This window comes from Phoenix dactylifera, chromosome 3 (assembly GCF_009389715.1).
Source record: "Phoenix dactylifera cultivar Barhee BC4 chromosome 3, palm_55x_up_171113_PBpolish2nd_filt_p, whole genome shotgun sequence".
Lineage (NCBI taxonomy): Eukaryota > Viridiplantae > Streptophyta > Magnoliopsida > Arecales > Arecaceae > Phoenix > Phoenix dactylifera.
In genome coordinates this window covers 3,571,473-3,586,709 of record NC_052394.1, presented here as the reverse complement: position 1 = coordinate 3,586,709, position 15,237 = coordinate 3,571,473, and the positions used below count along the sequence as shown (strand labels likewise).

The 15,237-nt window shown below is 36.5% G+C and overlaps 1 protein-coding gene across 4 annotated transcripts in view; it reads left to right on the top strand.

Moving 5' to 3' along the window:
- Positions 1-9,897, top strand: part of LOC103709243 (importin-11) — a 39,388-nt gene extending 29,491 nt beyond the window's left edge. For 3 of the 4 annotated variants that reach the window (XM_008794517.3, XM_008794500.3, XM_008794525.3), the window contains 7 exons: positions 160-204; positions 307-528; positions 7,984-8,090; positions 8,179-8,235; positions 8,340-8,424; positions 8,542-8,766; positions 8,857-9,897. In XM_008794517.3, coding sequence (XP_008792739.1) covers positions 160-204; positions 307-528; positions 7,984-8,090; positions 8,179-8,235; positions 8,340-8,424; positions 8,542-8,706 — 681 coding nt within the window. In that variant the 3' untranslated portion in view covers positions 8,707-8,766; positions 8,857-9,897. Of the gene's footprint in view, positions 1-159; positions 205-306; positions 529-7,983; positions 8,091-8,178; positions 8,236-8,339; positions 8,425-8,541 lie in introns of all 4 variants that reach the window. The other variant, XM_008794509.3, reaches the window with a different exon arrangement.
- The last annotated feature ends 5,340 nt before the right edge of the window (positions 9,898-15,237 follow it).

Sequence of the window (15,237 nt, the reverse complement as noted above, 5' to 3'; positions counted from 1 at the left end):
TTAACTTCAGATTTCATGCCTCAAAAGTGGAATTCTTTCTTAGTGAAACATGTGATCATGGCTAATCTTTCTTCTTACGGAGTAGTGATATTGATTTATGTGTTGCTATATTGGTGTTGTTTGTAAGCATCACATTAATCAAGTTCAATTTATATGTAGTGCTTTCCTGTGGAGGCGCCTCCGTTGATATGTGGAGTTCTTCAGGTACTTGGGTTTCTTATTGTTTTATAAAATCTTTGAGAAACATCAAATAAACCTTATACTAAGTTTGTTCCCCTAATTTCTCTTCTTCATGATACCTTCTAGAAACTCATTCTTATATGCTTGAGTGGAGAAGATGATTGTAATCCTTCCAGGACAGCAGTGCGTATATCTGCTGGAGCCATTCTTGCAAGGGTCCTGGTGATGAATACGAACTATCTTGCCCAGTTAACATCTGAACCATCTCTTTCAATAGCCCTTCAGCAAGCAGGGCTTTCTGTTAACCAGAACGTACTTCTCTGTTTGGTTGATGTTTGGATCGATAAGGTAACAACATCAAAAGTGCATGGCCCTTGCACATCTTAAACTCTTAAACTCTGTCAAAATTTACTGTTCATCCAGTAATTTTGTATTGTATGATTATGTCTGCTTTACTGCTTTTCTTTGCTCTTGTATTATAATATTTATTATGATGCTTATGAGTTTTACATCTTGGATTCTGTTCACACTCTTTACTTTTATTCTATGGAACTTTAGCTAGTTTCTGTGGCTTTGTTATATTTTTTGGTGAGCAGTTGCATTGGAGCTGTGTATACTTAGTTGATATCTTCAGTCCTATGATTTTCAGATTTCCATTGCTATGGATGGTATTTATTTAATGGTTGTTTATGGGCTTACCGCTATGATGCTATCTAATACATTCTATGCTGTGGCACGCACAATCTTAGTCTTGAATTTGACATCTTATGCAACTAACTTTGCTGTTTGCTGGGCAATTTGTTATTTCTATTCTTTATTTTTGAACATATCCTTTCATTTTTTTCCTAATGTATCGTTCTTTATTACTCTCCTTGAGTTATTTTTGAACTTATCAATAAACTTCACTTTTTTTTTTTTTCCATAAAGTATAAGGAACCGGTCCGCGAGAGATAAATATGCTGGAAAGTTCACAGCTGGAAGAAATTCGGAGGCTTTCAAGATTTTAGTATAGCCATTGTAACTATAATAACTAAGGACCTCACCAAAATAGGCTAGCCAAGAAGGTGTTATTTGGTTCCTTGGCCCTATAGAAATATCCAAGATCTTCCTGGCATACAATTAAGATGGGACCAAATACATACTTGCACAGATCCTTACATAGTTTGCCTGACATAGTTTGCCTGTTTAAGCTCTGGCATTTTTGCCAGGCTAAGGATCCAAATCCAATTAAATTCATTTACAAATGCCACGATCGGCCTGTGGTCTATCTCAACGGAACCCGTGCTGCAGTATCTTCTGCTCTATATAAGCTATAGGCTGGGTTTGCTCTAAATATTATTTGTAATAACCCAAAACCTCACCCAAAAAGGCTAGCCAAGAATATGTTATTTGGGTTCCTTGGCACTGCATAAGTAACCAAGATCTTCCCAATGTGGGGCTAAACACATATCTGCATAGGTCCTATTAGATACTTTAAATGTAGAAAACACTGTACAGAAGAAGGTATAGTTACACCATGGAAGACTCAACTCATCCAAGGTTTCTTGATTATAATTATGAGGGATAAGTATGGACTTGGGATTTTTTTAGCTAAAAATATAAGTGATAAATATGTATGTAAGGTTTTCAGATTATAATTATGAGGAAGCAAACTTCTGGAAACCCACTGGAGGGATAAATTTGGACTTCACTCTTCCTTGCACACCCCTTATATTATAAGCTCATCTCCTTTCTAAAAGATAAGAAACTTTCAGTATCATCCACATTGGTACTCTTCCTAGCACATTCCTTATATTATGAGTTCACTCCCTTTCTAAAAGATGAGAAACTTTCAGTATCAGCCACACTTGTTCTAATTTCATCAAGCAAAATTGTTATTTAGATTGAAAATCCATTATTACCATGAATTTCCCTTTTCCTGATGGGGGAGTTTATTGGAGACTAGGTCGGAAAGGGAGAATTACAAGATAGCAGATTCCTTTTGCAAGCATATAGTTTGGTTGGAGTTTGGGATATCTGTATGTGTGTGTTTTTGCCCCTTTTTTATGAGAAGGCATGCTCTCTCTCTCCCTCTCTCTGCGTGTGCACATGCGCGCACGCGTTTTTTTTTTTGGGGGGGGGTTGGGGGGGGAGTTTGTAAAGGGATTCCTTGATGTAGAGTGTTGGAGTGTTTGAAGCTTAGAAAATGATTAATGGAGGGTTCTATTTCTTGGAAATACCCATCATTGCCGATGTTTTTCATACATCGGAGATGCTACACACATTAGACATTTGGGTATGTGTGGAACACTTCAACTGTGCATTCACCTTTAGCTTGCAGTGGGTTCCTTTGTGGCAATAAGAAGGAAGAAGAAAAGGAATACAAGGAAAATTTCCTTTGCTTTGTGCATGTGTGAGAGTGCATGCATGTGTGTGTGAGGGAGGGAGAGTCTTAGCTGTAGTTACTAGCTTTACTGCTGATGGAGTGGCTGACAATCATGATTGAAACACCTATAGTATATGATATATATGAAAAGGTTACATTAAATGCATTTAGTAAATATCAAGGTCTGTCGTATCGGTCGGTACTATACTGTACTAGATGTACAATACCATAGCAGTATTGAATTGGTACGCAGTATTGTACTGTACCAATATTTGGTATGCCTCGCTGTCTCATACTGTACCGCGTATCAACATTATAATAGGATGGTATCAATACAAGATCTGGTACTAAGACGGCAAATCTTGGTAAATATTGTGAATTGAAATGCGATTAATAAGATTTTATTTTTTGTGTAATTCTATGTCATTCTCTTGCTGAAGTAAACGTCCAACTGCTGTCTTAAGTCCTGACTTTTGTACCCATGTCTATTCAATACCATCATTAATGTTTAAGGATTTAAAGTTGAGGTACCAAACTGTACTGATCACTGACCGGTACTGTACATCAATACCTGGTTGTTTGGTCCTGGTTTGCTAAAATCCAGGCATGCCACATTCCCCTGCACTGGTCCCTAGCTGGTTTGGTATATACAATCTGTTATGGGGCCAATACAGGTGGTTTTCCGCTCAGTTTAATTGTTCTGCAGAAGTCCTGGACATGCAACTATCCTTTTCGCCAAGGAAGGCTTGTTCAAGTGTTTGTATTTTCAACCAAATGGCTAGAGAATACTGTAATATATGTTACTCAAGAACACATAAAGAGACGAATAGATGAAGCATTGATGAAAAATAATAGAAGAGGTTTCTCAGAACTCCTGCTCTTTCTCGCATTCCTTTTGTCTTCCTGGAAAATGGTGAAGAACTTTCCAACTTACACCCTTCTTGTTATAATCCTTTCTAAAGCTCATAATGCAAGACACAAAAACCATTTTAACTACACAGGAAGTTGATAACAATACTACTTTAAATGCAAAACCAGAAAATGACCATGTTTATACCTCCACCCCCAACAAATGTGTGTTTGTAAGAGCACTAGAAAAATTAGCAAATCAGCAACAAACTGCTGGCTGGTGGTCATCGTTCATTAGCTGAAAAGTCTAGTACTGTGATATTTGTTGCCAATCATTTAAATGTAATTGCTAAGAGCTACACAACCCTATAGCAAGATAAATGCCGCATTTGGAACTTATTAGTTCAAGCATGTTGAACAATTTATCTTGCCTAAGGAGGGTCTATATAAGTTCTCTTACCTTTGTTTCCTTGAAATCTCACATATAGTTAAGACTTAAGAGCCACAATTCAACAACTCAAGTAAGCCTTAATCCCAGACTGGTTGGTACATGAATCCTTTTCCTCAATTACGCTCTGTTTAGAGCCATATTTTCCAAGAGATGCAGTGATACAAAGTTATACATCCCATGTGATTTTTGGTCTACCTTTACTCCTTTCTTCTTCTACATGTATCAAGTCATTCCTTCATACCGGTATATCCCCGGCCTACGTTGTATATGTTCAAACCATCTAAGTCATCCTTTTCCCAATTTGTCCTCTATTGGTGATAACTCCATTTTTTTATGAATGACTTCTTTTTTTATTCTATCTTTTTTTGTATTATTATACATCCATATCAACATTCTCATTTGGGACACATTCATCTTATATACATGTTTCTAATCGTCCAATATTCTATAGCATAAAGCATAGCTGGTGGTGTAGCTTCCCTATAAAATTTTCATTTCAACTTGCAGGTATAATACGATTATATAATATTCGAGTTGCATTTCTTCATTTATACAACTTGCTTTATCGTATGGATTTAATCTTCTTTATGAATGATCGATTCTAAATGCCAAAAAAAATCATCAGTCTTAAGAATTTCATGATCCTTAATCTTCATTTCTATTTCTAATTTTACTAAAACAATGTTTTATGTATTCTGTCTTTGTCCTACTTAACTTAAAACTCCTATATTCTAATGCTCTCCTCCATAATTCCAACTTACAATTACTCCAACTTTGGTTTCATCTAGCAAGACCTGAAAATAGTATGCATCAAGAAATGTCATTCTAAATATGCATAGTAAGCTCATCTATAACTAGTGCTAAAAAAGATAAAGATTTAGGGCAGATCCCTAGTGTAAATAGTATGCATCAAGAATGTCATCCTAAATATGCATAATAAGCTCATCTATAACCAGTGCAAAAAAATATAAAGATTTAGGGCAGATCCTTGGTGTAAATTTATTGTGATTAGAAATTCACTAGTATTATATTGACAGATCTCACACTAGTAACTGCTTTATCATGCATGCCCTTTATCATATTAATATATCTAATGAAAACTCCAATCTTTTCTAACATCACCATAAGACTTATCTAGCAACTTTATCATATGCTTTCTCTAAATCAATAAAAACCATATAGAGATCTTATCTTTTTTCTCTATATTTCTCCATTAAGCTCTAAAGGAGAAAAATTGCTTCCATAGTAGACCTTCTTGGCATAAAACCAAATTGGTTCGCTGATACTTTTGTGTCATACCTTAATCTATACTCAAGTCACCACTCTCAAAATATCATAGTATGGCTCATGAGTTTGATACCATGATAGTTATAAAAATTTTGAATTTCATCTTTATTTTTATAAATTGGCATTATAATGCTCTTTTTTCATTCATCAAGCATCTTCGTGGCCTTTAAAGTCTTATAAAATAAATTAGTCAACTAGGTTACTCCTATATCACCTAAATATTTCCAAACCTCAATAGAGCTTTTATCAGGTTCAACCATTTTTCCTATTTTTATTTTTTTATAGCCTTCTTTACCTTAGAGAATCCAATTCTACGTGCATACTTAACATTTCTATCTTTAATGAAACTAGTAAGGCATCCTATGTTATTGACATGACTATCATTGAATAGCTTATTAAAATATCTCTTCCATCTTTCTTTAATCTCGTTCTCCTTAATTGAAAAACTTTTTGATTTTCTTTTGATGTATTTATCCTGAGTCAAGTCTTTAGTTTTTCTTTCTGTGAGTTTTGCAATCTTATAGATATTTTTCTTCCCATCTTTTCTAATTTGTAGCATAACTCTTCATATGCTTTGAATTTTGTCTCTCATACCGCCTTCTTAACTTCCTTCATAGCCGTCTTACAGCTTTCATATGCTTCTCTATTCCTACATTTAAGTAGTCTTTGGTAGTATTCTTTTTAGCCTTAACCATTGACTAAACTTTCTCATTTCACCACTAAGTTTTCATATTGTAAATCAATGCTCACCAAACTAGTACCGGGGCCGATATCGGTCAGCGACAGGCACGATATTGCTTTTTTTTTTTTTTTGCTGATTTCGAAATGAAGTTGGCAAATAATTTGTCGACTTTACTTAAGTGAAGTTGGCAAACCATTTGCCAAGTTGGAAATAAAGTTGGCAAGCCATTTGTTGGCTTGGTTGCCGATTTTAGTTTCAAATCTGCAAAAAAAAAATAAAAAATATAGGGCATCCCCTATTTTGGTTTTAAATCGGCAAATCATTTGCCGACTATAGTTCCAAATCGGCAAAAAAAATTACAGAGCATTCCCTATTTTGAAACGAAACATGGGAACCCCCTGCTGACGAGCCAAGAGGGCCTTCAAGCCCTCTCTCTCTCTATCCCCCTTCCTCTCCCTTTCTCTTCCTCTCTCCCCCTCCCTTCCTCCCTAATTCTCTCTCTCTCTCTCTCTCTCTCTCTCTCGCCCCCCTTCTCCTTTTTCCTCCTTTTCGAATTGATGCACTGAACTGTGCTCGCAACTGACCGGCCGGTTCGGGGATCGGTCCAATTTGATACATTTCGAATAGGCTGGTTTAGCACGGTTCAGCAAACCATGCCAGAAATCCTTTTTCTTTGATTATTCTAATACCTTTGTAGCCACTTTCTTAATATTGCTAGCCATCTCTTCCCACATGTTATTGATTATCCCATTTTCCTTCAACATTCTATCCTTGAAAATCTGTTTCTCTACTCACCAATTCTATCATCTAGTTCTAGAGTTTATATTTTCTTTTGTCCTCTTTCACATATGCAAAACTACTGATCTATGTTAGGTGGTTAAACTCTCATCCTGTATTAACCTTACAACTTTTATACAAAACTCGTTTGGTTTTTCTAGTAAGGGAGAAAAAATCTAATTGACTAGTATTTTGCCCACTTTTAAAAACTATATCATATTTTTCCATGTGTTCGGTTTTTCTAGCATGGAAGAACTCTAATTGACTGCTATGTTGCCCACTTTTAAAATCTATATCATATTTTTCCATATGCCTATTTCAAATCTCCTTCAATAATATCCTTTCTCCACTAGGTGTCTCTTAAATTAGTCCATCCATGTCCTCACAAAAGCATTGCTTTGTAGCATCATCCAATTTTGCTTGAGGAGCATAAGCACTAATTATATTAATATAATCCTCTTTGTATATTAACGTCATCAAAATTATTATTCTCTTCCTTCTTAATATATACAATCTTATTTTTTAAACTCTAATCTATAATAATTTCTACTTCATTTTTTTGCCTGTCTTTTTCAGTATATCAAAGTTCATAAATTGTCATACCAATTTATTTTGCCTTTTCTCCTATCCACTTAGTCTTTTGTAGGCAAGCTATGTTAATTCTCCTCTTGGACTAACTTTTTTACCCACACCCATCCACCACATCCAAGCGTCTATGTGGCTGCTGCTTCTGGAGATCACCCTAGTTAACCCTTGCTCACCGTTTACTTCACTTGGATCCGATGCAGCACGTTGCTAGTAGGGAACATTCTAATAGTTTTCTTATATGGATTTATGTTCATCTATAGTTTTACACTAGCCATTAATCTAGTGTAACCCTCCTCTGTTATCCACGCTTGAGACTGGCTATGTACAAAACATAAATCGAGTTATGTTTAACAGCCAAAACATGATCTGGTATCTTTTAAATGAGAGGGAAGGAACCATCAGATTCTATATAAGCAGTTTCATGTGAAGAAATTCATGTATCAAAATAGTGCATAATTTTTTGAATGACTTGTAGAACATGGCCCATCATTGAAAATCTTAGTACCTACCTTGCAGAAGCTTCCCTCCAATGCAGGAGTGACTGCTATCTGGCACTGTCCTCTCATGCACCTGAGAAACAAAAAACATGTCTTCAGGTCATATGCTACAATGTTGGCAAAATATAAAAGGACATAGTTCGTTATGCCTCAAGTAAAGCTACTGGATGTAAAGGGGCCATGATGTACATTGCACCGGTGTTTTCCTAAATACTGCAAATCTGATTGGTGTCTTGTGACTTGCATTCTGCATCTTTCACACTGTTTATGGTGCATGTTCTCACCTGGTTTCCTTCAATTTTGTCAGATAGATAATGCTACTGCCATACAGAGAAAGATTTGTGCGTTGGCTCTTTCTATTATTTTGACTTTAAGAGTGCCACAAGTTATTGATAAACTTGATGACATCCTAAGGTATATTTTCTTATTAATGAAAAATGAACACCTGTTATGTTTATCTTCTTTCTGTAAATCTAATGATACTAGTCTTTTTTACGCGTAGTGTTTGTACGAGTGTTATTCTGGGAGGAGGCAGAGAGTTAAGTGAGGAAGATCCCAGGTGAAATGGTCTATTAGTTTAATACCATTTTTGCAATTAAGGTTTTATCTTTGGACATTCTACAGTTTCTACATGTTTATGTACTCTTTTTTTTTCCTTCACAGTGGTGATGCAACAAGTTCTTCGGGGCCCCACAATGAAAGTCATGGATATGGTGGTTTTGCAAGTAAAGAGTTCAGGAAAAGACAGGTAAAGGGTGACATTTTCAGAATCTTAATTCTTGCTTTCATTACATGAAGGAAATGATATTAGGAAGAAGGTTTTGAGTTACAATTCATTCTTGAGGGGATTATCTTCTGTGATCAGATAAAGGATTCAGATCCCATCAGGCAGTTGTCATTGGAGGATGTCCTGAGGGAAAATCTAAAAGCGTGTGCAGCTTTTCATGGGGATGCTTCTTTTAATGCGGCTATTAGCAGAATCCATCCATCAGCGTTTGCCCAGTTACAGCAAGCATTGAAGATGGCTTAGAGAATGTGGAATATACAACTTCATTTCTTTAATATGTTGGGTTCTTTGGAAGCAGAATAGGTTCTACTACACCATGGGTTACGCTGTTTCCACGAATTGCTTACAAATGCCTTTATCCTAGATCTAACATGTCGGATCATTCATTTTCAGGTGTCTTCTAGTGCTCTCGCCTGCTTGCTTGTTCTTTTTTCCCTCAAAAGTTGCTTCTGTCGATTGACCTTCACAGAATGCTGTAGAATATCTCATACGGATATTGAGTAGTTGCTTGGGGAGTGAAAATACAACATAGGGGAAAAGAAATACGTGATTGGCATCGAGCAGAGTAGCTAGCATTCAAGTTCTTCAGCTGCTGCGTCTCTGCATCCTATGATATGGTTTCATAAGTTATTGGGTAGGTAGCTCCCATACAAAGCAGGCAGTTCGTTTTTTTGTTTGTCCTGCTTCAAGCTAGACTGCAATATTGCCAGGTGGTGTTGTATTTCCGTGTGAATTTGGAACTGGGAGTGGGTCTGTGTGCCATGAAAGTAGGTGTGTGACTCTGGCCTCAGATGGTCGTCATGGAGATTGGCCTCTTCCTCACAGCAAAAGCATTCATTTTTGCATGATCTATTGTATCTATTGAATTTTATGAAAGGACATGGTAATCAGCGTGATGGTACCTTTATTGGAGCTGCCCGTAAACTGTTGACACATGAATCAGATTTTTTGTGCGTGCTACGCTTGCATGCATCCTTTTGCATGTACGAAGCAGAAAGAGCCCAATCATTTTGTGCCAGAAATGAATTTTTTTCGGGAGAAAGCATGTTTGTAGTGCATCCATAACATACTGGTGACAGGGCAGGTGGGCGATATTTCCCATCCTGCCAAATGGCCTTTCGAGTAGAATTATCCCCGAGAGAAAATGATCCCCGGTCGGAGAGGATGACTTATTCCGGTCTTTTCGCAGAATAGGGAAACCAGCGGAATGGAGCGCAATCAGCTGCCCGTTATCTTTTCCTCCCTGTATTTAAACACAGGACGAGAGAAGGCAATTTTATCCGCTTGTGCAGAAAATCAAAAAGTAATTTAAGTCATGTTTTGTAGAAGCAGCCCTGTCACTTCAAACTTAAGTAAGTTTGCTTTATTCTTTTTCAAAATTTACTTGTCATTCGAACGCAGCCTCACGAAAATGATACATATCGTTCGGCAGAAGAGTGTTTTTCACCTCGAGTATCTACTGAGGAAAATTTGGTTTCTTTGTTATGCAAGCAACAACCGGTTTTCATAGGCCACAGCTTCGTTATATGACAGGAACCATGCCTTGTACTAACGAATTACATTGAAAGTTTCATTGAGACAGTGCCTTGTGTAACAGTTCTAACAGGAACTCGAGAAAAAAACCATGGTATAATCAGTTTCAGCCTGGATAGTAGGTCGGTTCATCTCGTTAACACGATACAGCCTGAAACTCGGATGGGATCTCCAGTGTACCTCTAGCTTTGAAGTTCGGGAGCTGTTCTCCAGCATATTTCTTTGATGAACAGCAACTTCCCTGTTCATCAATCGTGCATCCTGAATGAGCTGGAAACGGAACTGGAAACCTAAATAGGGATTACGTGCTCCCCACAATGTTCAAATAGCTAAATTAGAAAACGACCATATTCTTTAGAGTTTAATGTCTTTAATGTGCCAGTCCTGAATGGTATTTTTTTATTAAGTTTGCTCCAAACGTTTGCAGATCAACATGCCAACGCAGAATATTTGACTCATGAGAAAGTAAAACTACAGCTCCAGCCAAACAACAAAATGATTAAAGAATGAAACATATAGGAACAAATAGAGCCTCAAGGATAAATGAATAGGCTACACTGGAACATTTACCACAAAAATTAGATTATGGTTAAACTAGAAAGTGACAAGTTCTAAAATTTTCCTGGACGATTGCTTGGTGCTACATGATTGGACACCCCGTCAAAACCTCTATAGGGAGATGAAGATGTGCAAGTGGATAGACATTTTCAATGTTCCTATTATTAATCTAAGACGCATTGCCTGCATTAACATGCACCAAATGAGCTTTTGACTATTAAATAGTGCAATAAATTTTAATAAAAATCAATGGAAAAACCATTCCAGTATGCAGTGTTTCTCAAACCATTGGAGACTAATAACTAGATGATCATACATATAGTTATACCTTATTTATTTGATAAATAGATATACAGAGGATCCAATGCCCTATACTAGTTCAGATGCACAATGTTTGGTAGTGAGCAAGGTCGCTCAGGCCAGATTTGACTTCATTTGGATCAGCCTGGATTCTAGACCCATGGATCAGGCTTAGATGATATTACAGTAATTTATAATGGGGGGAAGATAAAATGGCAACAGCTGGAGTTTGGTACAAACCTCTCCTGATAGGGAAATGATATTACAGTAATTTATAATGTAGACCTGCTTCTTCCATCTATGCTTATAACTGAGATCTCAAGAAATCTAAACAGTATGGCGAGAGAAACCTAAGACCTTATACTTATGCTTTGAAATTGTAAGAATGAATAAGCCAACTATGATGCTTATGTGCTAATCATGTCATGCTCGATTTATCTCATCTCAGTCATACACCATAGTTGTAGCTTGATCTTTCAGAATGCAAGTTTACAATGTTTGAGTTGGATAAATTCATACAGCTCCACATACAACAGACAACTAAATTGACAATATTTGAATTAGCTAGAGTAGCCATTGCTAGCATATGCCAATTCTCAAACAGCATCAGCTATAGATCTGATGAAGTTTGAACCAACCTGTTTTGACCTGAACTAGTAGGAGAGGAAAAAGATGGTTTTAAAATAAGTGGACTTGACCCAACATAAGACAAGCAATATCTTGGAAAATGGAGAACAGGATCCAAACATTAGGATTCAACAATCTATTTTGTCTAAGCGTCTCAAAGGGGAAAGGGGAAAAAAGCAGATGGATTGGCCCTGGGCCCACAATGCTGTGTTGGACATAAATGCATAAATTCATGTTGCATGTATATAGTGAAATAATGAATAGTTGTTCTTATATCCAAGGAACAAGATTGCACCTGGACATACAACGCACATGGTGAGAGTCCATTCACCTCATTTCAAACGGTATTGAGGCTTCAGTTCTATCAGTGCAAAATCAATGACAAGTAATATTGACTGTGACCTACAACATCTAAAATAAATATAAACCAAAAATCATGTGCTTCCATCATTTGGGCCAAGAATAGACAAACTTCAAAGGCTCTATTGATACGATTCCTAGTTTAGAAACACTCATGCTGACTATCAAAAGTAGAAACATACATCCTAAGGCGTAAATCATAACCAAGTGGGTCTAGAACTTATACGTGTCATCTCCACTTTAGTTGCATCAGGTGGGCCAAAGATAGACAACTTCAAAGGCTCTATACAATGTTAAATTATGATTTGTAGTTATAAAAACGCATGTGGGCACTATTAAAACACACTGTCCTAAGGTTAAATCACAATCAAGTCTAAAATTTATGTCCGTTATCATCCCTTTTAACCTCATAGCACTATTTGCGTTGTCCATTGTTTCCATTTGATTTTGGATAAAATTCCTTCCAATGACATTGTCTTTGGTTTTTTGGTATTTCTAGGGATGAAAATGTGCCAGCCAGCAAGGCAAATTTTACATTTATGGGGATGCATAGGCCAGCCCTTCTAAAAACTTTGCAAACTCTCTGCTGAGGACCATCCCGTTTGCAACTATATTTTAGGTATTATAGGTCATGAGCAATCTATAGTACCATATTATTGATTTTGTCTCGGTAGAATTGAATACTCAGATCATACCAGAGAGACTCTGCATGCATGCCCCTGTCCATGTGCATCTAGAGAGAGACTAGATAGATCTGTTGTTTAGATATTCAGGGTACTTAAAAAATACCTAGGATAGTTATATTTTGAAATTCACAGATGTCAAACAGGCATATCCAGATAATTATAAAAGAATCTGTTTTTCCTCTCTTGCAATTTGTCGTTTTATCAATGCAAAGTTCAAGTAAATAGAAGAACAATAAATTATTATCTGGATTAGATCGACATACTCCACATATTCTTTCCAAGCTTGTTCGGGGTAGTTATCAACAATTCATTTTCAATGAATTCTAGAGAAGGCAATGTGACGTACCTGGCTAATTTAGCATTTAAGGATTAGAACATGCTGCTTCCCATCTCACAATGTGACTCGTACATCCATGGCTGAAAGTGGTCCATTTGGTAGTCCTCTGAATGATCATTGACATGGGTAGAACTAACTGCTGGCAGTGAAAATGTCTTTAAATTTTCAACTGGCAGCCTTAATGTCTACATCTGCAAAATAATAAAGAACAATTTATTTTCCTCTAATGCTTTAATAAGGCAGCACAAAGTGCAACAGAAAATATGTAGACATTTAACTGATGATTTTGGACATCAACTCTAACGAATCTATCTTTTCTTCAAGAGCATCGAATAACTGACGCTAGTGCTTGATGTGCACCAATAACATGCCATTTTGTAGCAATACTGATAGAGTATTCAATGAATGATGGCCTTGACATCAAAAAGATAGATAAAACCCAGACTTATCAAAAATGGAAATTGAAAGAGATGATCCCTTATAATAATAATATAAAAAAGAATATGGCTTTCAGTATCCGAATATCAATTGCACCATAACACAGCAAGTCGAAGTTGGAAGATTATAAAACTTGAAAGATTTATCCTCACATTTTTCATAAACAATTACTCATTAAAAAAGATGTGCCACATGGACACAATTGTCGCTCACACAAATAATCTCCAACAGAAAGCATATTTTGTATTTTAACATACTGCAAAACATTAAGCCAAAAATAGAGCACCTTGTTCCTTGCTTTGTCCACACTTCCACATCAGGCTTGGCTTGCACCATAGCTTAACTACAAACTAAATAAGACATTTTAGTAACCTTCAAGGTAAACAGTCTGGTATTGCCTAACTTTAACATCCATTCAATTAGTTCAGCAGCTGTGGACAGGAAAAATAATGAACCTGCAACCTAACAAGCGAATACAATTTGTTATTACAACCATTACAATATTCAAATTCAAAATAGGTCTGATAAAATGAACTGAAAGGTACATAGATCAGAGTAGCTCAACTGGGACACCCAGCTAACATGAGAACCATAAATTAGTAGGAGCCAACAGATCACCGCATGCACCACCAAACTTGCACAATCTTCAAGCCATGTATTGATGCGTGCCATAAAGGGGTTCTGACCTACATGTGAATGAAGTTAAAGATACAATCAGTATATAGTAAGATCATGTGATTTCTGCATTGAAAATCCAAAGAAGAAAGGAACTGATGGAAAGTACAGAAAATTACTTGGTTGACCCAATCATGGGCTACCTGCACTGGTGAAGGTCAATGTTTAAATTTCTCTTGCATAAGTACCATGAACAACATAGTGATGATTCTTCACCCTAAGAAGCTCCTCTTGACTCCTGCACTCACCTACTATGCTCTTCCTATTTCACACACCTGCAGTTGAATTTGTTACCACCAAATAAGCAAGCTACTTAATTGCAGAACTCATTTTGCTAGTTTTGCATTCTCACTTGCTCAAAGCATCCAATAAAAACGTACAAGGTTTGAAATCTCCACCATAATATACCACCATGACCCCTTATCATGGAGTGTATCGACCCATATGGACATGAGAGCATCATGCCTCAAACTTTACTGATATGTGAGTGAAGTGGAGGTCAATATGCAAGATTTCAAACCTTGCTTGTGTGCAAACTTAAGGATGTGGTTTCCAAATTCAGCCACAAGGACAAGTATACAAAATTTTTAAATATCTAAGCAGCAAGTGTACCAAACATAAGAAATTTTCTATAAGGTGTCCGCAACATGCTACAGCATCTGTTCTTGCCAATCCTTACAATAGAAAGAGTTCCAACAATGACAATTTCCACTACTACATTCAGACATCAGTTATCCAACTTAGTTTTTTTATTTTTTTGATTTTAATCTCTTTTTTCTTGAGATACTGTAGAACTCCAACTTAAGTTTATAAATCTGATATCACCTGCATGGCAATTGGAACTACCATTTCAAGGAAAACCTCCCAAACAATGTCTTTGTAGTAAGGAATGGTTAGTGATGACTTACAGAACAACCATGCATCTCATAAAAATAAATAAATAAATAAATCTAAGATTAGAGGTTAGAATTGGAAAGGAATAACAGATTTTTTACTATGAAAAGGTGATACAGGAAATTAGAAACTCCAACACACTACAACAACCAAAGCCGGTGAGACAAACACTCCATTCACCATACCTACCATCTTTGAAGAATATTGCTAACACTTAACAAACGATAGTGATTACAAGATCATGTTTTGAACTCTCCAATATCATGGTAAGGCAACTTTCTAGAACAACTGAAAAACCTCACATCACCACATGGATAAGTTTAAAAATTGGTTTCACTTACGTGGGAATTAGAAACTATCGCTTCA